General features: G+C 41.7%; 1 protein-coding gene across 1 annotated transcript in view; it reads left to right on the top strand.

Annotated features, from left to right (window-relative positions):
* Nucleotides 1-24436, top strand: part of CLSTN2 (calsyntenin 2) — a 1262395-nt gene extending 1237959 nt beyond the window's left edge. Inside the window, exons 13-17 of the mRNA XM_068280737.1 lie at nt 7340-7510; nt 12357-12502; nt 13978-14095; nt 16395-16579; nt 24219-24436. Of these exons, the coding sequence (XP_068136838.1) occupies nt 7340-7510; nt 12357-12502; nt 13978-14095; nt 16395-16579; nt 24219-24434 (836 nt within the window). The 3' untranslated portion in view covers nt 24435-24436. The remainder of the gene's footprint in view (nt 1-7339; nt 7511-12356; nt 12503-13977; nt 14096-16394; nt 16580-24218) is intronic.
* The last annotated feature ends 2015 nt before the right edge of the window (nt 24437-26451 follow it).

Genomic DNA, 26451 nt, shown 5'->3' with positions numbered 1-26451 from the left:
TAATGTTAGGCTCCCACTGTCTTTTTACCTTATCTTGTCTACATATTGAGACTTTATCCTCCCGCCTCCCCCAGATCCTAGTTTAAAATCTCCTCCAACCGTTTAGCGATCTTCTCCCCCAATGCAGCTGCACCCTCCCCATTAAGGTGCAGCCCATCCCTGCTGTAGAACCTGTAGCCGGCTGCAAAGTCTGCCCAGTTCTCCAGGAACCCAAACCCTTCCTTCCTACACCAATTTCTCAGCCACTTATTTAACTCCCTAAGCTCCCTCTGTCACTCAGATGTAGCACGTGGCACTGGCAGTATTTCAGAGAACACCACCTTGGAGGTCCTTGCTTTAAGTTTATCTCCAAGTACCTGCAAATCATTTTTGAGGACCTTTCATCTCCCACTAACTTTGTCATTGGTGCCAATGTGTACCATGACAGCTGGGTCTTCCCCAGCCCCACCCAATAATCTGTCAATTCTTTATGCTACATGCCGAACCCGAGCACCCGGGTGGCAACAAACTGTACGGCATTCACGGTTTCTTTGACAGATTACCCTATATGTGTGCCTAATAATTGAATCCCCTACCACCAGTACCTGTCTAGCCTTAGCTGCACTGCTATTCCCTTTCTCGTTACAGCAGTCTGCCCCTTGGTTGCTAAGGAGCACCTCCTGCTGCAGCATTGCTACTCCAGAATCATCCTCCCCAATATTACGCAAACATGCATACTTATTAGTGAGGGACAACTCGGGACAAGCCTCCCTGCCACTTTTTCCCCTGCCCCTTCTAACTGTGACCCAACTAGCAGCTACCTCTGCTTCTTGCTCTGGCTTTACTCCACCCACCTCATCTTCACCGGTTCCATCCACTATATATATATATATATATATATATATATATATATATATATATATATAAATAAATGAAAGGCAAACAAAGGCAGAACAATTTCTGAGAATGGTCTTAAAGAAACACTGAAATCTCTCCAAAAATTCAGATTTTTTATTGCAAAAACCTGTTCAACATTATTGCCCTAACTTAAAAAGCCACATCCCCGCAGCTGAACACTAACTAAATCCCCCCAAACCCCCCTTGCAAAATCCACGACTTTCTTGGTTGTGGATTTTGCTGCCCGAGGAGGCAGAGCTTTCAGCTGCAGCTCTGCTTCCAAGCGCGTCTATCAGCACGTCTCTCCCCACCCCTCTCAGTGAAGGAAGACTGAGAGGGGCGGTGGAGGCGGAGATATGCGCTGATAGATGCGTGTAGAGGCAGAGCTGCAGCTGAAAGCTCTGCCTCTCATGGAAGCGCTCCCTGCAGTGTGCTCGGGGGAGTTTGGGAGGATTTAGTTAGGTTTCAGATGCAGGGATGCAGCGTTTTAGTTAGGGCAATCATGTTGAACAGGTTTTTGCAATAAAAAGCTGAATTTTCGGAGACTTCAGAGTAGAGATGGCTCGAACCTCCGATTTTAGGTTTGCGAACCTCGAACACGAACTTCCCAAAAATTTTGCGTTCGCGCAAACTTTACGAACTGCAATAGACTTCAATGGGCAGGCGAACTTTGAAAACTTCAAACATTAATACTGGACAGAAAAGATGTTTCAAGTGTTCTAACACCTGGAGGGGGCATGGCGGAGTAGGATACATGCAAAAAGTCCTGGGGAAAAATCAGATTTTGATGCACAGCAGCTTTTTAAAGAGAACCCGAGGTGGGTTTGAAGAATATTATCTGCATACAGAGGCTAGATCTGCCTATACAGCCCAGCCTCTGTTGCTATCCCAAACCCCCCTAAGGTCCCCCTGCACTCTGCAATCCCTCATAAATCACAGCCACGCTGCTGACAAACAGCTTGTCAGAGCTGGCTGTGTTTATCTCTATAGTGTCAGTCTGCTGCTCTCCCCTCCTCCTGCAGAACTCCAGGCCCCGCCTGCATCCCTTCCCTCCCTGCTGATTGGAGGGAAGGGACGGGGGCAAGGACCGGAGCTATGCAGGAGGCGGGGGAGCAGCTGAGACTGACACTACAGATGTAAACACAGCCTCACAGCATGGCTGTGATTTATGAGGGATTGCAGAGTGCAGGGGGACCTTAGTGGGTTTTGGGATAGCAACAGAAGCTGGGCTGTATAGGCAGATCCAGCCTCTGTATGCAGATAACATTCTTTAAACACACCTCGGGTTCTGTTTAAGGGCAGAAATCACATTGCATGCTAAATTGGAGGCATAAAGTGCTTTAAAACATCTTGTATGTGTATACATCAATCAGGTAGTGTAATTAGTGTACTGCTTCACACTGACAGACCAAACTCACTGTGTAATGCACTGCAAACAGCTGTTTGTGTAGTGACGGCTGTGACTGGTGCGCGCCATGGCGAGAGTGCAGGCGATAGCGGTTTTCAAGCCCATATGGTTGAGGTTGCTTAATGTGACTGTCCAGCTGATCGAATTTGGTCTGTCCACAATGAAGCAACGACCTTATTATCTTGGGTGTTCCCCCCAACCCTTTCATATAGCCGGCGGTCATTGCTTCATTGTGATACGCAAACCCCTTCACCGCGACAAGGTAATGATCACGAAGGGCAATTGACACATGTACATGCCTTTTGTTTTCTTGTTGCAGCCGCAGCACAGCCAGAAAAATTTGGCAGGCATGTAAATGTACCAGAAAAAATTGTTATTGTTTTTGTTAGTGGCCGCTGTCACGCAGGTGCAGTAAACGTGAACAGGAATGCACGGACTGGTATTACAAATGTGCAGCTGTCTCACACACACAGGTACACTGTACAGGTATGCAGGGACTGGTATATAACACTGAGTGCTGTCACGCAGGTGCAGTGAACATGAACAGGTATGCACGGACTGGTATTTCAAATGTGCAGCTGTCACACACAGGTGCAGTGAAAGGGTAGGCACTGAATGTGCTGGCCCTAGCACGGTATAGCAATTAGCAAGGGCCAGCTGTGACTGACAGGGCTGTATATGCAAGTGTCAGTGGGCCACACAAAAAAAACAAAACAGATCACATGAACATTAGCTCTCAAAAGAGCTGTTTTGGGGTGCTTTTTAGCAATAAGTGTCAGCAAGGAGCAAGCTAACAAGCCTAACAGCCTAACTAAGCTTTCCCTAATCTCTGCAGCAACTCTCTCCCTTCTCTCATCAACTACGCATCACACAGAGTGAGATCATGGCCGACGCAGCTGCCTTTTATACAGGGGGGGGCAGGAGGGAGTGTAGCCTGATTGGCTAACATGTGTCTACTGACTATGATGTAGAGGGTCAAAGTTTAGACCAAGGATGTAGTATAGGGGATGGGTCGAACTCACATAAAGTTTGCGTTCGATCGCGAACGCAAACCAGCGATCGCGCGAATACGTTCGTGTGCGAACCGCTCGGGCCTTCTCTACTTCAGAGTCTCTTTAAAGGAAACCTTTGCTGAGAGAAATATGAAGGCCATATTTACTTCCTGTCTATGTATTTTAAATACATTCATTGCACAGATAAAAGCTGAAAATTACAGCTACATATGAGAAAGAAAGTAGTAGGAATAGTAAGGGTTAATAGTTGAAAAACAAATCCCTCCTGCTGATTAAAATGACATTCTGCATGAGATGCTGTCACCGATGGACTTCTTGCATGCTTTATTGCCTGCCTTGGGGGAACAACTAAACATCATTTTGATGCAAGAAAAATTTCCCCTCTCCTTAAGCTGATAGTCTTTGTAGCACCTCAACGAAATATACAGCTCCCAAGCACAGTAGTAAAACTGTTATCTGCTTTCCTGAAGTGTAGACACCATAGCTCAAGGACCCTTCTCCAGTTTCAGACAGGCACAGCAGCAGCCATCCTCTGCTGTGCCTGTCTGAAACTGGAGAGGGGTCCTTAAACTGCTATGATGCTTCTACATCTCTTCAGCAAAGCAGATGACTATTAGTACTATGCTAGTGAGAGCTGTATGTGTCATTGGGATGGTCCAACGACTATCAGCTCAATGAGAATCTTTTTTTGCATCAACAGGATGATTAATTGCTATATAAATAAGTGGCTTACGTGCTCCTCTAACTTCCACCCAACGTTGGTGACGGATCAACAAACAATCTGAATATATATACACGGTAAGTGTGTAATGTGATGGATCGCTGCACCATGGGGGGGGGGGGGGTATCACCTCCCTTTCAGAATGTAAATGTAGAATAAGGTGAAGCGCTCAACATCACATACACATTCTCCTGCACTGATGCACAGAAATACAATATTAGCCCTCCTACAACTAGAGCCTAAACTTGGGCTGCAGATGGCACAGCGCTGTTGGAATACAAATACACAGTATTAGGCATCAATAGTCCTCCTATGGAAGGAAATTATATGAATCCACATGCACAGCATTAACTATTAATAGTCCTCCTGTGGGAAGGACACCTACGCAGTATCCTACTGTGTACACAAGATAGTCCACATAACACCATAGGGTCCAGAGCAGTCCACTTATGCCTTAGAACCACACTTGTCACTCTTCATATATAGTGTGAGACTTAGCTCAAGTACTCTTACCAGCAGATATGGCTGATTGAATCACAGATCAGCAAGTAGGGCATATATAGATTACAGCTTCTCGTGTCCAGATCCCCTTCTTCCTAAGTGGTACTCAGAAACCCAGAAATAACATATTGTAATCCAGTTTGATCTCATAGACCCATACACCACAAGTGCTCTGAGTGCAACTCTCACAAGTGTCCACACCTTAGTGGTATAGGAAACAAAATGCACGCTCACCAATTGCACTGGCTGATCCTGTGCTGACCAGCTATGCTCGCTTTCTTGTAGGCTTTGATCATCAGAGTGTAAAAGGACCTTTAAGACTCAAGAGACATGGCTGACATAGCGTAACTCCGTTTGAATGAATTAAAAACACATAGTAGTGCACTCACATATAATAAGAAACAATGTGCATATAATATCAGGACGTCCTCACCGCCGCCTTCCTCAGCGTCTCCGCACGCTCCCCCACAGCAGGCAATAAAGCATCCCAGAAGTCCATCTGTAATGGCATCTCATGTAGATAGTCATGTTTATCTAAACAGCGGGAGTGATCCATTTTTTAAATAACTATTAACCCTTACTCTTCCTACTACTTTCTTGCTCTTATGTATCAGTAATTTTTTTAGTTTTAGTTTTTATACATTTCACAATAGTGGTCCTTTAATTACTTACTGAATTATTATTCCCACCCCATTTCACTATTTCCATGATATTCAATACTCATGAAAACATGTAATGTTGCCATCTCCTCCACAAGGGATTAAAATGACCCTGGGAAGCAGATGCTGCAAAGGGGCATTTTACACATTTTCATATGATCAGGTATATGGTAAACTATTTGACATCATGAAATGGTAATTGCAAGTGCATTGGAACATAAGTTCTGCAGTGTATTGTTTGGTGCATAAGTATATAGGCAGGAATACACATATTTACTAGTGTTTTTATAATTATGTAAATAGACCTTATCAATTTTTTTTTTGTGGGACATAATGGGTGTAATGCTGGAAATGTTGTAGCCATTAGAATATTGGCAAGTTTACGGGTACCGTGTTATAAATGTCCTTTTAACTGCATTTATTATTCTGCACATGTCTATTGTTTAGGATTTAGTACTGCGGCCATCTACTGCATTAGTCTGCCCTGTACCCACTCTGTGTTCTCAGTCTCACAGTGATACAATACAGACTGCAGTACTGCTGCCATCTACTGCATTAGTCTGCCCTGTACCCACTCTGTGTTCTCAGTCTCACAGTGATACAATACAGACTGCAGTACTGCTGCCATCTACTGCATTAGTCTGCCCTCTACTCCACTCTGTGTTCTCAGTCTCACTGTCATACAATACAGACTGCAGTACCGTGCCATCTACTGCATTAGTCTGCCCTCTACCCACTCTGTGTTCTCAGTCTCACAGTGATACAATACAGACTGCAGTACTGCTGCCATCTACTGCATTAGTCTGCCCTGTACCCACTCTGTGTTCTCAGTCTCACAGTGATACAATACAGACTGCAGTACTGCTGCCATCTACTGCATTAGTCTGCCCTGTACCCACTCTGTGTTCTCAGTCTCACTGTCATACAATACAGACTGCAGTACCGTGCCATCTACTGCATTAGTCTGCCCTCTACCCACTCTGTGTTCTCAGTCTCACAGTGATACAATACAGACTGCAGTACTGCTGCCATCTACTGCATTAGTCTGCCCTGTACCCACTCTGTGTTCTCAGTCTCACTGTCATACAATACAGACTGCAGTACCGTGCCATCTACTGCATTAGTCTGCCCTCTACCCACTCTGTGTTCTCAGTCTCACTGTCATACAATACAGACTGCAGTACTGCTGCCATCTACTGCATTAGTCTGCCCTCTACTCCACTCTGTGTTCTCAGTCTCACAGTGATACAATACAGACTGTGATACAGTTTTGCCAACTCATCCCTTTAAAAATGGACACATATGAATTACACAGGTAAGACTTTGCTTTTAGTTAAGTGGGAGAATTAGATAATAGCATAGGTACCCTTTAACGCCCACTTAAATTATTATTATTATTATTATTATTATTGTTATTATTAATCTTGTTTGTTGTTGTTTTTGTTTGTTTTACAAATGTATATTATAGATTTTTTGTATTGCTTTATACTCACTCTCCCTCAAAGGGACACTAGGGGCAGTTTAGTAAACCTGCAGGTAGATGTTTTTGGTTGAAGGAGGAAACTAGAGGACCTGGAATAAACCCATGCAAACACAGTAATAACATACAAGCTCTACTGTACAGACAGAGTACGCAGCTGGAACTATAGTCAGGAAGCTGGAGCAATTACATAGTGCACTGCAGTCTGCATACTGGATTTAATGCTAAAACACAACAGGATTTTAAGAAAGCAGTAAAGTGATATACAGAAGCTATATTAAAGGTCAAGAAAGGTCCAACCTATAATTCTATTTCTCTAGAGAGTGAGCTAGCTACTGTAATTGTAACTTCTAGCAAGCTATATGGATTTGTTCTTTATTTTATATCACATTTCCTATGTTTCTATTACATTTTATGCCATGTACTGTACGGATTCCAATCTCATCTTAATTGTGCAGCATTGAGGAATGAGAGGAAGTCCAAACTCAATATAGATTACAAACTACATATGTCTTGAATTGTGAATACACTGTATATAATGGATATAATCTGCGGATGATAATATTAATTTTTGAGTAAGAAGGACTCTCTTAATAAAGTAGCATTCTAACATCATTCGGAAGCCGTCAGTGCAGAAGGAAATGATGTGTCACTTCTCTGAATATGTCTTTGTGTCCACAGCTTCAGGTTCAGTGGTTGTGGAGGAAACTCTCCATCATTTGGACTTCTGCGACATCCTGGTCATGGGAGATGAGCTGAACACCCAGCAGGAATGTTTGGAGCTGGATCGTAGCGCACTGCAAGGAAAACATCTAGATGCCACCAATTCAACCAAGGGCTATTCCATCTATGGTATCCAAAGCTTAATGTTTATTGATAGCTGTCTGGTTACATCTAAATTATTATGCAAAAGAAGTCTGCAAAGCGAGACTATCCTCAGTGCAGACGGATAGCAGTGGTCAGGGCTAGTTCACTAAAAACTGCTGCCAAGTTGTAAATCAAAGTTTGTCCATGGACCTTCATCACAAAATCGTTGCTATTTAAGTACATGCCGGACTAGGCATTGCCCAAAAAAGTGTTGGTAACTAGGAAAGAACAGGAGATTTCTGTTAACAGTTTCTGAAATGGACTATGTTTTTGTCAGTTATTGGCATTCAAGGAATACAGATTGATGAGTGAAAATTGGGCGCGTATACAATTATCATAATACTGTGGCATCTGGACATCAAATTGGCAGCCACAGCTTTCATAGCAGGTGGCCCTGGCACTCGCTTTCGCAGTGTTACTGGAAATAGTATGGGTGCCTATGGTGGCACCGATACTGAGTGTTTTTTGCGGGTGTGTTTACGGCGGGGCGGTTAAGGTTATTTGTGGGGGTGGTTTAAGGTTAGACAAAGGGGGGCGGTTAAGGTTAGGTATGGTGGGTTTAGGGTTAGGCATCAATTAAGGGGGGGGGGGGGTTGGTGTATCTGCAAAAGGAGGGTTCTGTGGGAGAATAGGGTTAGGTTTAGTTAGTAAAATATCGGTAACATTTACTGATATTTTACTAATGTGAAAGTAGAACATAAGTAAATGTTACCAATATTCTAGTATTAGCTATTCCCAGGTGCCTAAATTTCATTGCGCCTCTATTTCGCATACACTTAGGGGTGCAGTGGCAGTCTTTTGTGCAGAACTAATCTTGGTGCAGAATGCAGATTCTATCAGAACAAATACTGCATTCATCAGGGGTGCCCATTAGGTAGATCACAATCTACCGGTAGACTGTGAAGGACTTCATGGTAGATCCTGACCCCACTACATTTTCCATTCTGTATATACAAGTGTGCTCCTAAAATTGTACATAGGTAGATCATTTTGACTTACTAATTTTTTAAAGTAGCTTACAAGCTTAAAAAGTGTGGGCACCTCTGCTGTACATGTGTACACATACTATAACAAGTAAATTTCTTCCAGATTAAATTAGTTTTTTCCTTTACCACTGTTGCACAGATCTAACAGGATTTGGACTAGTCCATTTCCTAATCGGGAGAGGCAAGGTTTTCTTTATTTTTAAATATACTTGATGAACAGCAGTTGCTCAATCTAATCAAAAATAGTGTGCAAGTGAATAAGGAGATTAGCTGACATATTTTTATAAATCCTTATCGGGGTTTGCTCTTTAAAATAATTAAAATACTGAGAATACCCCATGAGAAAATTGACTAGTACAAACCCATGTCAATCTGATTTTTACAACTTAATGTAAGTGGCAGCAACATAATAGAAAAGTCATTTATAGTTAATTTTACTGCATGTACATTTTATATCTATATTTTACATAACTCTTTTTATTGACATTTTTTCAAATGATAGATATATAAGTATAGACATATTTGTATACAATATATGGCATATATATGAACACATGGGTACAAACCAAGTTTTATAATAGCCAGTTCTAACGAACCTTCTTATAAAAAATTTTATTTTGTTTATGACTGTATAGTATACATTTGCATCATAAGTAGAAACAGAAATAGAATTTATGTTTACAAAAAAAAAAATTGCTTTATTCAATTAAATTCACAAAACTATATGATGTTTCCTAAGATGCTGTTAGTAAATGTTTCTCAGCAATTTACTAATTCAAGTAGTGTGACCTTTTCCAAGCAAGTTCACAGCAATCTGTTGTGGAGATCCTGGCTAGTAATACTGCCTGTGCCTTCATATGCAGACAGAGCAGTTAGCTTCTGCTCACCTGTATTGGAATGATGTATCAGGGTCCTTTCCGATGACCTAAAGCTGCAGGAGATCTGATTGAAGATGGTCCTGGGCAATGATTGTGGAATGCTCACAGAAGTTGTTACACTTTCAAACAGGATGAGAAATACAAAATCCTACACAGTGCTGGAATGGTGTATCTGCCTCCCATTGTCAATGGAGCGGAATGTTAGCTTCCTCATCAATTGAGCAAATAAAAACATTTAAAGGACACCTAAAAACTATTGTAGATACTGCAATCTGTATTTGTCTTTTTAAAATGCTCATTAGCTAGCTGTTATGCAGAAATCTTGGCTTTGTTCATTTTGAATTTCCAAAACTGTAATCTTCTCAAATTGCACTTCTTGTTAATTATCAAGTCTCTACTCTCTCTGGAAAAATGGACGCCCAGGAACTTGCCTTTTATGGTATGATTATGCAAAGCAGAAGCCCTTGTCACGCCCATCTGATAGACTCCATTAATAACTGTGGAATGGCTGTGTTTTACATGCACAAAAACAATGTGAGCAAGCTAAAATAAGGTTTGTGATTAATACTAGCAATAAAGCCCCTGAGGTATGCTAATGGAGTGAAACTGGTCAGGAAGAGAGTGAACAGCAATTGGACTTCCGTATTTTTCGGACTATAAGACGCTCCGGACTATAAGACGCACCTAGGTTTAGAGGTAAAAACCAGGGAAAAAAAATATATACTAAACCTGGTGCATCCATGGTCGAGGAGCGTCTTGTAGATGTTCTCCCCCACTTATTGTCCTCCTCGTGTCTTCCTCCTGTTCCCTTGGTGTCCTCCACTCCCTCTAGTTTCTTTCTCCTGTCTTCCCAGTTTCCTCCTGTCCCCCAGCGTCCTCATTCTGTCCTAATGCTGTCCTGCTTGTGTTCTCTTCGGTGTCCTGCTCCAGTTCCTCGTGTCCTCCTCCTGTCCCCCCAATGTTATTATATGGGCCACCAGTGTAATAATGCTATTCCCCTCAGTTTCCTCCTTGTGTCTTCCTCCTGTCCCCCAGTGTCCTTCTCGTTGTCCTTCTCCTGTCCTCGCAGTGTCCTCATGCTGTTCCCCGTGCCTTATTACTGTCCCCCAGTGTCCTATTTCTGTCCCCCAGTGCCTGCCTATGTGCCCCCTAATTGCGCTGAGCGTGCAGTAATTAGCGGCATTAAAATCACTCACCGGTTTCTGTCTGCTGCTGCCTCCTTTTGTCCGCTCGCAATGTCGGGTCCCCGTTGCTGCACTGTCACTCACTATACCGATCGTGCCCGCGATGAGCAGCGGCTCCTCTCTTACACACGCCTTCCCCCTGAAGCCGCACTTCCTGGTCGCGTGCGTGGCCGCGTCATTATCTCCAGTCATGTGCATAATGACGCGGCCACGCACGCGACCAGGAAGTGCGGCTTCAGGGGGAAGGCGTGTGTAAGAGAGGAGCCGCTGCTCATCGCGGGCATGATCGGTATAGTGAGTGACAGTGCAGCAACGGGGACCCGACATTGCGAGCGGACAAAAGGAGGCAGCGGCAGACAGAAACCGGTGAGTGATTTTAATGCCGCTAATTACTGCACGCTCAGCGCAATTAGGGGGCACATAGGCAGACAAAAGGAGGCAGCGGCGGGCACAGATGACAGTGAATGATGCTAATGCTGCCAATTACAGCAAGGAGAAGGCATACCAACGGGGCCCCGACACAATGCGGGTGGTCACAAGGTGGGCGGACACAGGCAATAATGAGCATTACAAGCGGCTGCTGCCGCTAATTGCAACATGCAGAGGCACAACAACGGCCCCGACACAATGCGGGCGGACGGACACAGATGCTTTGGTTGATATTCGGACTATAAGACGCAGGGACTTTTCTCACACCTTTTGGAGGAGAAAAAGTGCGTCTTATAGTCCGAAAAATACGGTAAGTACTTGGGTGCACTTCTGAAATTGGGTCCTGACTAAGTTTATTTTATCTTAATTTATTTTGTTTTGTTTTGTTTTTTTGTAAAGGGAGTCAAACAGTGTGCAATACATAGTTTAAGGCTGCTTACACACCAAGACGTTACAGGCGCACGTTAGTGCGCCTGTAACGCTCCCCCAACGCACAGCAATGTAACACAAGTGGGCTGTTCACACAGCCCACGTTGCGTTACATGTAATGCTGCACGTTCGGTGCAAAGTGCAGCATGCTACGGCGTTGGAGCGGCTATAGCCGCGTTAGACTGTTTGCACATGCGCAGTGGGGGGCGGAGAGGAGGCGGGGAGAGCCAGCTACAGTAGCCGCGCACATGGCTACTTAATATTCACTGCACTGGCGGCAGCTGATTGGCCGGCGGGACCACGTGATGCGGAGTGTCTCGCTCCGCATCACGTGGTCCCGCTGGCCAATCAGCGCCACTCTGGGAGACATTATAGGAATCGAGCCGCCGAACGCGGCTCACTCTACCGTCGGCTTTTGCAGCACCATACGTTGTGTTAGGTGCACGTTATGCGACCTTAACGTGGCACCTAACACAACGTCTTGGTGTGCAAGAAGCCTTAAGTCTACACTTGATATACCCCTCTGTCTTTTTATAACTGCCCTGGATGAGGGTGCAATGGTTACTAGAGAACAAGAAAAGGGAACAAATATATTGGACATCTACAGAGCAATACTACAGCCTTATAATTTGGGTTATACAGTAGGGAGCTGGTAAGTATAATTTATCCTGCTGGTGTCAGCTTGCACATGTATGTCTTGGAAGACACCGTGGTTGGTGTACGGACCTTCCTTGAAAAATTAGATTATATAAATGTAGAGGGCTGAACTGATTATTTTTCTCGGAACAGAAGTGAAATTTGAATTTAATAACATCTGCTTTTGAAAGGGAGGCTATTTCTTAAAATAACCCATTTTTTCAATTAGAATTTATTTCAGACCTGGCCATGCAGCAGCACCTACTTTATTAATTTTCTTATTTTTCAGGCATAGACACAATGAAAAATTACGAAGAGGTTTTACGGCAAGTCCGCTATCGCCATTGGGATTCTGCAGCCATCTTTGGCAGGAAGTTCAAAGTCAAGTGCTCGGAGTTAAATGGCCGTTATACAAGTAATGAGTTCAATCTGGAGGTACAACTTTTTTTTAAACTTATGTTCATTACAGAGTATAAACAAATCAATACAATAAATGCAGATTAACTTATGCTGCCCGTGATTAACATATATTTCTGACAAAGATTTGCGTGTCATCTCCAAAAATAGACAAAGGTTAAGCTACATATGTGGCAGATTAGGTCATTCTTAAATATTCTTATTTAGCTCCTAGAATCCAAATTTGCCACTAGTTTAAACAACTGTGGCCATTTCAATATCACATCTATGGTACATGGTGACCACTTATATTGTATAGAACAGTTCAGCCTCTGATTTGACAGCTACTAATTACTTTCCAGCTGAAATTTAAGCAAATAACTGTTTCTTGTCACATCTGAGTTCTGCTGTGGCCACACTCAGATATACCTTTATGAGACAGACATTTCCCAACTTCCAAGCAAGTCCACTGGAGCAGCTGACAGGCAGCGGATTTATCCCCTTCAGCTGCCCATGTGAAACAGACCTTAAAGTGACTCTGGATTCAGAAATGAGTGAGCAAAAGTGAAATTCAGTTTTAAGGCAAATTTGAAACTGAGCGTTGATGCAAGCAGGCCCCGGCAGTGGGGCTAACTGTCCTTCGTTTCCACCTTTGGCTGCAGCGCTCCATGCCCCTCCACATCCTTCTGATACTTCCTCCTTCAGCTCCCAATACTTACTCCTGCTGGCTGTGAAGGTAGAAGTATTGGGAAGATGTAGAGGTGCATGGAGCACTTCGGTTAGAGGCAGCGACCAAGGCCCGTGCCATGTACACCAAAGCTTTTACCTCAGTCGAAACTAAATTTTGTTTTCTCCCACACATCTTTAGAAATGAGCATTAATGGGGAATTGTGTGTGTGTATGTGTGTATGTGTGTGTGTGTGTGGGGGGGGGGGGGGAATAGTTGCCAAAAAACAAATCCTAAGATCATGTTTGCCAAAAACTAAAACTAGTCTTTAAAACTAGGTTTCCTCTACCTACTTCATGGTCCTTAATGCATTTAAAAAAATGAGAAATACACTTTCTTTCATGAAAACAGATTTGAGCCAAAAAACACAGACTCTTCACATCTCTAACATCAAACACTAACTTGTGTGCTCATTGACAATACATTTTAGTTGCCCTTTAAAGTTACTAGAGTGAGTTACAGAAATCTTTCAGTATATTGAAAAAGTTTCTGTTTCTGACAAGCTTCAAAATTGTTTGGAAAAGTAGCCACTGGCCAAGAAACACAAGCTATCCTTTCATTAGTATAGGTGAACTGCACTAGAGAAAATAATAGGATCTGAACTCTGTCTGTCCAGAGACATAACTGCAGAAGTAATAAAGTTGTAGGCTTTTATTAATGATAAAAAGAGAAGTAAATAATACAAAACAAAAAACACCATAAGATGCATTGTATATCGTGATTTAGGATGTAATTTATCAATAAAACACAATTAAAATTTATATAAAACTCCTCCTCCTTTTTACAGGTAAACATCTTGCATAATTCCAATTATATGGAGCATGTAAATCAGATGGTAATTCAGCCGCAGTTCATGCCTTCTGTGCAGCATCCAAACACTGAAGTGTTGGGGCACCAAAGCCGAGGTACGTGAAGCCAATATCTACTTATGAATTCATGTAATGTTGCAGTCCACTTAGATCTAATGCAGTGTCTTTTAATACAGTGACGTGGCATCAACACTGTTTAATGTGATAGCTGTTAATAAGATATACTGTGTGATTTGATTACATGAGCAGTGGGAATACTGAGTGCAACAGCTGCTTATTAAATGCAGATGGGAAGGAAGTTTGAAGCCCATCACCAGTTCAGCATATAGATAAAGCCAAGCTTATCCAGTACAGTAGCAATTCCTGTTTGTGAAAAACACAGACCATGGTATATAACACCCATAAAGTGGCAGATGGCAAAACATTATCTGTTTTAATTTACTGGCAGTATACTCATTATTGATGATACACAGTATTTTATTTTTAATTAAAGGAAGCCTTTCACAAACTTAATCAAAAGACAGTAGTCGAAAAACAAGTCAGTATAAGTGTTAAACAAAGGAAATGGAAGTGAAATTGGAAATGGGAACATCCAGTGTTAACAGACAAACACATTGTACCAAAACAACCTGCTTTCATGTGCATATCAACACTCAGCATTTAATGCAGAGATTTATACTGCTGAATAAGGATAGTCGGAAATGCTGATTTCCAATTCCACGGACATTCCGATGTCCGGCAATGCCAATTACTGATTCTGCGGATTGCCGAGTTACGATTCTCGTTTTCCGATTTGCTAGTTCCAATTTCCGAGTAGTATTTTTTTGTAATTTTTTGCATTTTTTGATTGGCCAAATAATTCCGAGTTGACTCTGCGTTCTTTGATTGGTCCAATGCTTCCGAGTCCTGTGATTGGCCTAAATTACTGAATTGCGGTAATGCAGCATTTTCACAGAAATCCATTTTCCAATTCCTGAGTTCTGATCGGAAATCTTCATTTCCTATTGGAACTCGGACATTGAAAAACTAAACTGTGGAAATGCGGAAATGTAACCACTTGAGGACCGCAGTGTTAACCCCCCTAAAGACCAGGCCATTTTTCATGAATTAGGCCACTGCAGCTTTAAGGCCTCGATGCAGGGCCATGCATGTCAGCACACAAGTGCCCCCCCTCCCTTTTCTCCCCACCAACAGAGCTTTCTGTTGGTGGGGTCTGATCACTCCCCAGTTGTTTATTTATTTTGTTATAAATATTTATTTTTTATTACCTTTTTGTATTTTTTATTTATTTTTTTCCTCTCCCTCCCTCTCTCCCCCCATCAGCCAATTACAGCGATCGACTGTGATAGGTTTTAGAATATCACAGCTGATCGCTTCTGCGTGCCCCAGGGGGACAGCGGTGTTACACGGCTGTCCCCAGTACGGCGCTGCCCTAGATCGCAGTGTTGTACTATGTAAATAGATGGCCGTTTTGCTGAGCAAAACAGCCGTCTATTTACATAGTACAACACTGCGATCTAGGGCAGCGCCGTACTGGGGACAGCCGTCACTAGGGGGCAGTGAGAGACAATAACAGAGGACTTCTGCTTTCAGTTTCTGAATTTGCTGCTAGCAGAGAGAGAGAGAGAGATCAAAGCATTCCAAGAATTTTTGCAGCACAAGAAGTTCTGCCGACTGATGTCAAAAGCAGTGCACTAATCTCAAATGAAATAACTCTGTTGAAGCTGCTAATGGGTTAAATCCATTACTCTCAAGTTTTAATTTGCAACCTTATTTCTCTCTACTTTAAGAATTGTAGGTAACTGCAGGGATTTCTTATGTTGAATGCCTGCTTGCAGCCCACGTGCAGCAGACCCTAATTCAATTTTACCAGGGCTGGGTATAGAGAGACAAAGCAAAAGAAAATGTTAGAGTGATTAAAAATGCCTACTGAAATCTTTGCAACACTTATCCTGAAAGAAATGTGTTAATTGTTGGAGTCTTGGTGTGTAACTTCAAAGCATAATAAGGTGTAACTTATGATTGTTGTTCAGTCTCTCCAGGTGCTACAGGTGCACTAATCTCAAATGAAATAACTCTGTTGAAGCTGTTAATGGGTTAAATCCATTACTCTCAAGTTTTAATTTGCAACCTTATTTCTCTCTACTTTAAGAATTGTAGGTAACTGCAGGGATTTCTTATGTTGAATGCCTGCTTGCAGCCCACGTGCAGCAGACCCTAATTCAATTTTACCAGGGCTGGGTATAGAGAGACAAAGCAAAAGAAAATGTTAGAGTGATTAAGAATGCCTACTGAAATCTTTGCAACACTTATCCTGAAAGAAATGTGTTAATTGTTGGAGTCTTGGTGTGTAACTTCAAAGCATAATAAGGTGTAACTTATGATTGTTGTTCAGTCTCTCCAGGTGCTACAACCATCGTTCTCGTGGCATGTGTAAGCATTTTGGTCATTATTGTGGTCCTGGGAATCTTGAGATTGAGAGCAGTTCACCAACAGGACTTTCCAGACAGAGATACATCTAAGGACACTGAAATAGACTGGGATGATTCTGCTTTAACAATCACAGTAAATCCAATGGAGGTATGTTTTTCTTTGTTTTTAGGTTGTTTGCTAAAGCCCAAATAACCCCTAAGGTAAAGGATAAGTGAATTTTGAAGGCAAGTTTTAATAGCAAAAGGTGTATACAAAATAAAAGCAAATTGCTTAGCTATCTGCCTTTTTCATGGACCGGATGTTCTTCCCTCTGCAGTGCAGGTTACACCTCTCTGCGCTGGGTTCAGTTGCTGGGTGAGTCAGTCAGGAGTGACCATGCGATACGATAGGTAAGAAAAATAGGTGACTGATTTAATTTCCTAGAATCCCATTGCAGTAGAATTATGGGTCTACAGGGTCTGGGGGTGGAGCTTTTTAGTTCACAGAAGTTAGGTGTAAGGCTTTGTTTCTGCTGGGAGGAATCAGCAGGCTTTAGTGGTCTGATATGAGGAACATCTTAGTGCTAATAGTAATTATAAACTTTGCATTCTATGCTGTTCACGTTTATTATTATTATTATTATTATTATTTTTATGTATACAGCGCCAACATCTTCTGAAGTGCTTAACATTGATTGTTTTTAACTGTCCCTCATAGGGGCTCACATTCTAATCCCTACCATAGCAATATATCCATCATAGTCAAATGTCCTTTTTTTTAAAGAGAATCTGTATTGTTAAAACCGCACAAAAGTAAACATACCAGTGCGTTAGGGGACATCTCCTATTCCCCTCTGTCACAATTTCGCCTCTCCCCGCCACATTAAAAGTGGTCAAAAACAGTTTTTTTACAGTTTGTTTATAAACAAACAAAATGGCCACCAAAACCGGAAGTAGGTTGATGTACAGTATGGCCACATGTAGAAAATACATCCATACACAAGCAGGCTGTATACAGCCTTCCTTTTGAATCTCAATAGATCATTTGTGTGTTTACCCCCTGCAGCTCTCATTGACTGAAGAGTGACAGGCTGATTGTTTCTTCCTGCAGACAGCTCTGCCCGGTGTCTGTAATTTCTCAGCATGTAACAGCCCAGACAGCCAGATCCTTTCACAGCCTAACAGAGGACAATTTATCCAGCTTGTAAAAGATAAGAGAGCAGAGAGGCTGCCTAATGTAAATAACACACACAGGAGTGTGCATAGAGGGGGCCTGGAGGAAGGGGGGGGGGGGGGCGTGCATAACAGATCAACAACACTGAAGAGTTGGCAGCCTTCCAGACACAGGGCAACACATCCGACAGAGGAAAGATAAGTTGATTTATTACAGAGGTGGTGATAGTAGAAAGTGCTGCAGTAAGCCAGAGCACATTAGAATAGGTTTAGGAACTTGTAGAATGGTAAAAAACAGGATGACATTTTTGTTACAGAGTCTTTTTAAAGAGGAACTCCAGTGAAAATAGTGTAATAAAAAAAAGTGCTTCATTTTTACAATAATTATGTATACATGATTTTATCAGTGTTTGCTCATTGTAAAATCTTTCCTCTCCCTGATTTACATTCTGACATTTATTACATGGTGACATTGTTACTGTGGGCAGGTTATGTAGCTGCTCCTAGCTGTTTTGGCTGTTAGAGACAGCTGTAAACAGCTATTTCCTGTCTGTGAACCTTGTTACATTGTGGCAAACTGTCAAATGTACTGCGGTCCTCAGAGCTTCTTGTGGGAGGGGTTTCACCACAAAATCAGTCATACAGCACCCCCTGATGGTCTGTTTGTGAAAAGCAATAGATTTCTCATGTAAAAGGGGGTAACAGCTACTGATTGGGATAAAGTTAAATTCTTGGTTGGAGTTTCTCTTTAAGGGGAAGCTAAGTAACTTATCTGAATATTTTTGGGATATGGGAGGAGACCAGAGAGCCTACAGGAAACACAGGGAAAACCCAGTGCGGCAAGGCGAGAGTGCTATCCACTATGCCACCAAGCTGCCCATGTATACATACATTGCTGGTAGTTGACTATCACTCTACCAAAAAAAAAAAGTTAAATAACAATTTCAGGCAATTACTGAGGTAAACAGTCAAGCTTTAGTAAAGAGGAGTACTTGAGAACTTGAGAAAACTGTGACATCCTCGCATCACATGTCACACCAAACAGGCAGCATAGTGGCATTGTGGATAGCACTCTCATCTTGCAGCATTGACCTGTGTCCCTGGTTTGAATCCTAGCCAGGGGCCAATCTATACATGTATGTTCTACTCATGTCTGTGTGGGTTTCCTCTGGTTTCTTCTCACTTCCAAAAACATGCAGATACCTCGATTGGCTTTCCTCCAAAATATTCCCTGGAATATGAGGGACATGACTATGGAAATAATTAGATTATGTGCCCCCCCCCCCCCCCCCTGAGGGACAGCTAGTGACTATATACACTCTGTAAAGCACTGTGGATGATGTCAGAGCTATATACATACTACATAAGAATAACCTGAGCAGTAAGTAAAACCAAATAATACTTTTTTCTTCATGGCCAATTATTTGGCAGAAAATATTAACAGCACCACAGCCAGTTCCTGCGTCAGATTTCACTACAGGTGGACTGTGCAATTCTGCTTTGTGAAAGATAAAAGGTAAAAATCACTGCAGAAAGCTGGGGGTAAAGCCTAGAGTTGCTAAAACGTGCAGAACATGTACATTTGCCAGTGGAGAGCAATATGAACACTTTAGAGAGTAACCGTAAACAAGAATTGAACTTGTAGCTAATACTACCTTTCTCTTGAGAAATTTTTTCTTAAACGGATCATCAGGGGGCTCTGTATGGCTAATGTTGTGGTGACCCCCCCCCCTCCCCCCCACAGTGTGATGTCAAGACCATGGTTTTCTGTCTTTGAACCTCATTGCATTGTGGGAAATAGCTGTTTACAGCTGTTTCTATCTGCCAAAAAAATCTCCTTCCACTGACATCACCTGCCAGCAGTAAAAATGTCATCATGCGATAAATGTCATAATGTAAATCAGGAAGAGGAAATATTTTACATTGGGCAAACAGTGAATAAATCATTTATACATAATTATTGTAAAAATGAAGCCCTTTTTATCACATTAATTTCACTGGAGTTCCTCTTTAAATCCACCGCTGTTACTTTATGGCACTGTATGCAATCCCAGAAGTGGGTGTAGATTATTACATTTGAAAATGTAATTTCCATAGGTAATATTTATAACTTACACTAATGATTGGTTTCAGAATTTGCCTTTTCTGGTTGTGGGTTTAGTTGAGCTTTAATTACATAGATCTCCTTCTCTTCTTCATTCATCCTTATTACGAGATTGCATGTTATTCATATTTGAGAATATATATATATATATATATATATATATATATATATATATATATATACTTGGATATGTGAACATTTTTCTTGATGAGTACATCTCTAATAGAGATGGCCCAAATGGTTCGCATGCGAACTAGTTCGCACGAACAATGCAGGTTCGCATCGAAACGCAAACATATAGCGAGTTCTATCCGACCCCTATACTACATCATTGGGCTAAACTTTGACCCTCTGCATCACAGTCAGCAGACACATGGACCTCCTAGAGCCCCCCCCCCCCCCCCCTTATAAAAGACAGCAGCGTCGGCCATAGCGGTCAAGCATCCGTTTGGCCGGCCGATACCAGGAAGTGACGTCAGTGGAGCGTAAACCCTGCCCCCTCCGGCAGGCTTGGAGCGCACGCGGCTCCCCAGCCTACACGAGGGATTAGCACTCGTGTCCCAGCTTGCCTACACAGCATTTCCAGCTCCATCTATACAGCGAGCAGGGCAGGTTAGCCTGGACACCATTCAGGTATCTGTATGTATATATATATATATATATATATATATATATATATATATATATATATATATATATATAATATTCCATCTGCTTTACCATGGCTAGGTTCACAGTGGTCAGTTGCATAACACACACGTTATAATGAGTATGAACAGCAATGCAGCCTGGCCATAGACTTTGACACAAAACCTGCATGCAGCGAGTTAGAATAACGCGATCCATTACAAGGCAGTACTGTGCACAGCCCCATAGAATTGTATAGACATTGAGTTGACATGCAGAATTATTCTGCAATGCAACAGAGCACTGTGAACTAGCCCTGAATCGAGCATGGGCAAATTTTATGGGGCGGGTCGATGGATCCTCCCCTCCCTCCCCTTCCTCTGCCTCTCTAGTATATATAGAGCGCATCATACCCGGCACTGTTAGCTCTGACTTGGGCTATATTATATGGGGGGCATTTTGTAACCTTTGTAAATATGGTGGAATGTGTATGTTGTATAGCACTTCGAATATATGTATAGCACCTTCTGAGGAAGCCGTTTTGGTGAAATGTGATCATATTAAGGTCTATGTACAGAACCATGCACGTTATCTAGCACAAATTGTAATTTGCTCCCCCATCTTTCGAATAGGCCCCCACTGTAATACTGACATTTTGGGAAATTTGGGTGCCGGAGATTTTATCGGGTGCTGCACCCAAATTTCCCCTCAATGCAAGTATTACTGTGGGGGCCTATGGCAGCGCCCAAACTTCCGCAGCTAGCGGTGGGGGGGTAGAGGGGGGTTAAGGTTGGTGGCGGTGGGGGGGGGGAGATTAAGGTTAAGCATAGGGAGTGGGCGGTTAAGGTTAGGTGTGGCGAGTGGGAGGTTAAAGTCAGGCATGGTGTGTGTGTGTGTGTGGGGGGGGGGGGTTAAGATTAGGCATCGGTAGAGGGGAGAGTTCAGTGTAAGAATAGAATAAAATACATATATCCAGGCACAGTGAGTGTGAGAATAGTGTAAGATTTAGCTGTAGTAAAATATCAATATTTAATCATATTTTACTATTGTCATTTTCACTGTAATAATCGAATATTGGGAAATTTACTAATAATCTACAATCAGGTTTTTCTGGGCGCTAGATTTACCCAACACCCTTTTAGCATGTACATCTTTAACTTATACAAATTTTAACCAATTAATTGCAATAATATAGCATTTTCACATCCAATATGCTATACAGTTATGGCATCTTGCACCCAGACAGGAACATGAATGGATAAAAATCAGAGAGTAAAAATCAGACCTGATCTACAGACTACAGATGTGTGAGTAAAACTGTCACACTGGGATAGTTTGGGATTTGCTAGGGGCAGTGATTTGTATGTAGAAGCTGACACATTATCAAAGTGCGGTAAATATAATGCTAGCGTACAGACTCTTCTGAGTAGGAGAAATGTTTGTGAACAATAATAATCTTCAAATCATTCAGTGGGGTTAGGTCAAAGTCAGAAACATATTATGATTGCATTATTGATCAGAGGGCAGTGGGGGCTGTTTTCCTATATCTGTATTATAAGAGCACTTATCCTTTATCCATGCAACAGACATTGGCCTCGATTCATGAAGACTTACCGAATTGGTTAACAACAGTTCGGTAAAATACCAAATTTGTTAAGTTGATTTTAGGATTCATCAAATTTATCTACAGCTGTTAGCGAGCATTTGGTAATAATTCGGTAATCATTCGTTAGTGATGCGATAAAACGGAAGAAAGTGCAATTCATGAAAATGAAAGTGGGCGTGGTTTAGTGTTAAATTTAGGATTAGTTATCTCCTTCACTGCTCTGTCGTTATTCCTGTCAGATCATTGCTGACAGAGAAGATGGAGCCATTTGAAGTGGTTATGTACCAGCTGAGAGTGATTCAAAGGTGCAGAAGGGCAATAATAAGGTCTACAACCATATCAATTTGCAAGAGAATGGATTTATTTGCTATACCAGGACATCGGCATTTCTCTTGAATCATCCTGTAAGAGAACACAGGCAGTGCCAGGGTTAACTAATTTGCTAGTTGCACTACATTTTTTCAGAAAAGGCTCCTATCAAGCCGTAGCTGGCAAAATTGTGAGATTGTCCGAAGCCACTTCCAGAATCCTGGTCAGGTGTTAAGCCCTATTCAGAATGTTGCTACGCAGTGTTCAAAGGACTGCTTTTTACCCACAATTCCATGGAAATCTTATGGCCTTGTGTTAAATTACCGCTGTAAAATAGAAATATCGACACGTTACCGAATGGAAAAACCTTGATGAATACAACTAGAAATCGATAAACTTTGAATTCGGTAATTTAACAAACTGGAAAAAGTTATCTCAAAGACAATGATGAATCGAGGTCATAATGTACAACTAAAAGCTCCACTGGGAGCGGTGTGAATCTTAAAAACCCACTTGGTACAGCGTTGAACTATTACATTACACAGCACTACATAAAATTATAATAAAATAGCTGAACCATAAAAGTTGTTTCCAGAGGTTGTAAGGTTTGCCGTGCTATTATTCAAGTGGTTTAGTGATTCAAAAGCTGCTTATAAGTTCATCTGTTAGTCATTTTTTTTCACTACTTAAAGGACCCCTATTGCAAAAAGTTTAAAAATGTAAAGCACATGGAAAAAAAAAAAACGTATACAATGTACACTTCTCTCAGAGTAAAAAGCACTAGGATTTTTTTTCTCCGGTTTTCCTCTCACTTGGGGTAAGCAGATTTTGGACGAGTCCATCTCCTTATGGGGGATTCTCAGTATTTACTCTTTACAAATTCAACCCTGTAAAGGATCTACACAAAGAGAGCAGCCAGGCTCCTTACCCATTTACACATTGTTCTGCCAGTTGGACAGAGCAACTGCCATTCAGTAAATGATTTTGTATATAAAGAAAACCTAGAGAATCTCCTGTGAGGAGATGGACTAGACCAGTGATCTGCAAATTTGGCTCTCCAGCTGTTAAGGAACTACAAGTCCCACAATGTATTGCAGGAGTCTGACAGCCACAGTCATGATTCATAAAGGAAATGCATTGTGGGACTTGTAGTTCCTTAAAGTTCCTTAGTCTCCTCTTTCCAATGATATATAAATCGCCGCCCTACGCCTTTTAGTTTTCGATATTTTCGCGATTGAAATTGCTGCGGCCGCGATTTCGATCGCGAAAATAGAGAAAACTAAAAGGCGTAGGGCGACGATTTAGGTGTCGCCAGAAAGAGGAGAAAGAGAGCTTTAAAATGATATTCATCTTTCCATAGTTACATTGTATTACACAGGCCGACTTTTTCTGCTGAATGAAGCTGCTGACTTTGAGAAAAAGTCGCCCTGTGTAATACAATGTAACTATGGAAAGATGGTTATCATTTTAAAGCTCTCTTTCTCCTCTTTCTGACGACCCCTAAATCGCCTACGCCTTTTAGTTTTATCTATTTTCGCGATCGAAATTGCGGCTGCGGCAATTTCAATCGCGAAATAGCAAAAACTAAAAGGTGTAGGGTGGCGGTTTATATATCATTGGAAAGAGGAGAAAGAGAGATTTAAAATGATATGCATCTTTCCATAGTTTCTGCACTGCTCGGTGTCCCTTTAACAGCTGGAGAGCCAAGTTTGCAGATCACTGAACTAGTCCAAAACCATCTTGTCCCAGTCCTGTGATTTGTCAGATTTTAAGTACCTTCTGTAAGCAACAGCGACATAGGAAAAAATAACTCTATAGTACATTTTATTCTGAATTCAATGTACACATTTTACACGTATCAATTAACATTTTTCCAATTGTTTTGCGATAGTGGTCCTTAACTACCATTGCAATGTGGATCGCGTGATTCCCTACAGAAGATTTATGCATTCCATGATTTAATTTCTGTTTTGTCTGTCTCCTCTATAGAAATACGACACAAACATTGCTGCTGAAGCAGAAACAGAAGAAGAGGAGGAGGAAGTAGAGGACGAAGATGATGATGAAGAAGAGGAAGAAGACAGCACAAGCGGTGACTCTGAAGACAGTGAAGATGAAGAGATGGACAACCAAGCAAAGTTAAAGCAGCACTCTGTGGTACGAAGAGGGCACCCTGAGTGGAATCAATTAACACTTACGTACTAATATTTTCTTGTTATTACTCTTCCTTTTGTAAACACAAATCTTATTTATTTCAGAGCAATTTAGCTAAAGTGGACCTGTCAACTACACACATTGGAAGATGATCTGATAATAAGTGCATCAGATCACTAGGAACTACTTATATCACTTAGGCCTGAGACACCATAGTGTTAGTGTCCATATTGTGACTGTGTGTAGGTGACAAGTCTGCTTTGAAAACTTTGGATTCAGTGACAGGATTATGAAATACACCTGGGAGGGCTGTCCACTTACATACTTACAATAGCCTTGAAAACAAAGCTTGGATGACTGTACACTTAGCTTGGGTTAAGTGAGAAGGTGTCATTTAAGACTACAAGGGACTACAGTAATGCATCAACTCCAAATTGTTAAACCTGGAGGTGTGAATATTGGTTCCCTAGGATGTGACTGCCAGCATTATCAACCCATTTGCTCTGGATGGCACTGTAGTATAAATGTTTTAGTTTCTTAAAGAAAATTCAAAAATGGTTTGAAAAACGCCTTCAGCCTAACATGTATAGCAAAAAGTGAATCCTTACCTTGGGTATCACTGGAAGAGAAAAGGTTACACAAAATGTACAGAAAAAAAATCAATTTCTCTCCTCTCCTTGCTAGACACATTGCTGCCAAATAAATATGGCATCATAATAGGCTGATGGACAATACAGGGAAGATTCATATGTTTCAGTCAGATGTCAACGGAAGATGCAAAGAATCCAGCAGAGCTTTACTGACCTGACCTGTCATCACTAGGAGGATCATGGGCAGCACATTAGAACCCCCATACGTTCTTAAGAAAAGATAATGTTTACAGAAAATATTTCTTTTTGTGTATTCTGCTTTTTGTACTCCTCTTTTAACTTATTATCTCATGACGGTTGGCATAAAGTGAAGAAAATGTAAGACAGGGAAGGTCAGGGGAGGATGACAGCTAACTTGAAACGAGAACTGTAGAAGTGACTGCTTTGGGGGACAATGTAAAAACAGTTTCTACAACATTTCTGCATGCCACAGACAGGTGTTCTCCTGAAGCTGCTACATTGTTTCAGTACAAACAGTCATGACTTTTCAAAGAAAGTATGGGTGCCTATGCAAGCCGGAAGATTATCAGATTTATTTCACTTGCAGGTAGAGAAACTTACATAACAAAGATATAGCTCCATCACAGCAAGCACCTAAAGGTGTAATAATATGATTTTATGGTCAGTCTTTGCTCCTGCAAGGACTTTTTTTGAAGCCTACCAAAGTTAAAGCCCACTATTTTTTTTTATTATTATTATTGTTTTGAATAGTGTGGACATGATAAAAAAATAGCAGTTTTGAGCTTTTTAACACTGTTCTCATTGGACATAACTTCCTGACCAGTGTTTGTGTTGGAATTGTGCACCACGTGGTTTGGAACCTGAACATGCGCATTCAGCAATATTTCAGCACAAACTCTGGTACTCCCTCCTTCTATGCAGTGGCCTCCTTCTTATACTTACACATAGCTCTATATAAGTGAGCAAATCTAGTGTGGGGGGTGGTTTGATACTCTTCTAGGTTGTTACTGCTTTCAGTTCCTATCTCGCTGTCTTGGTGTCACTACCAATTGTAATGTGTAAAGTTCTATATCGTGCAAACTCTAAAAAAAAAAAAAACTTGGATAGCTTTTTAACCTTTTTTTTTATTTTATTAAAGGTAGTCTGAAGCTTAATTTAAAAAAAAAAAAAAAAACTTAATAAAGGAGAGGGAAGGCTCTGGGCCCTATATTGCTCGCTGTGTTCCTCTGCAGGCTTCTCCATTGGACTGCTCTCTTCCAGGTTGGGCTGGCTTCAGCAGTCTTTGGAAGCAATCAGGCTTCCGAACATGGGCTGATCCATACTCCGCACGCGCGAGAGCCCTCTCTCGCGCACTCGCGTGTGTGCAGTACAGAGCCACCTGTCTTTGGAAGCCCAAATGCTTACCGAGACTCCTGAAGTCTCCGCAGTGAGAGAATTAAACCGTGAAGCCTTCAAGG

This window comes from Hyperolius riggenbachi, chromosome 4 (genome assembly GCF_040937935.1).
Source record: "Hyperolius riggenbachi isolate aHypRig1 chromosome 4, aHypRig1.pri, whole genome shotgun sequence".
Lineage (NCBI taxonomy): Eukaryota > Metazoa > Chordata > Amphibia > Anura > Hyperoliidae > Hyperolius > Hyperolius riggenbachi.
Note: the sequence above shows the minus strand (reverse complement) of the source record. Positions and strands in the feature narration are given on the sequence as shown.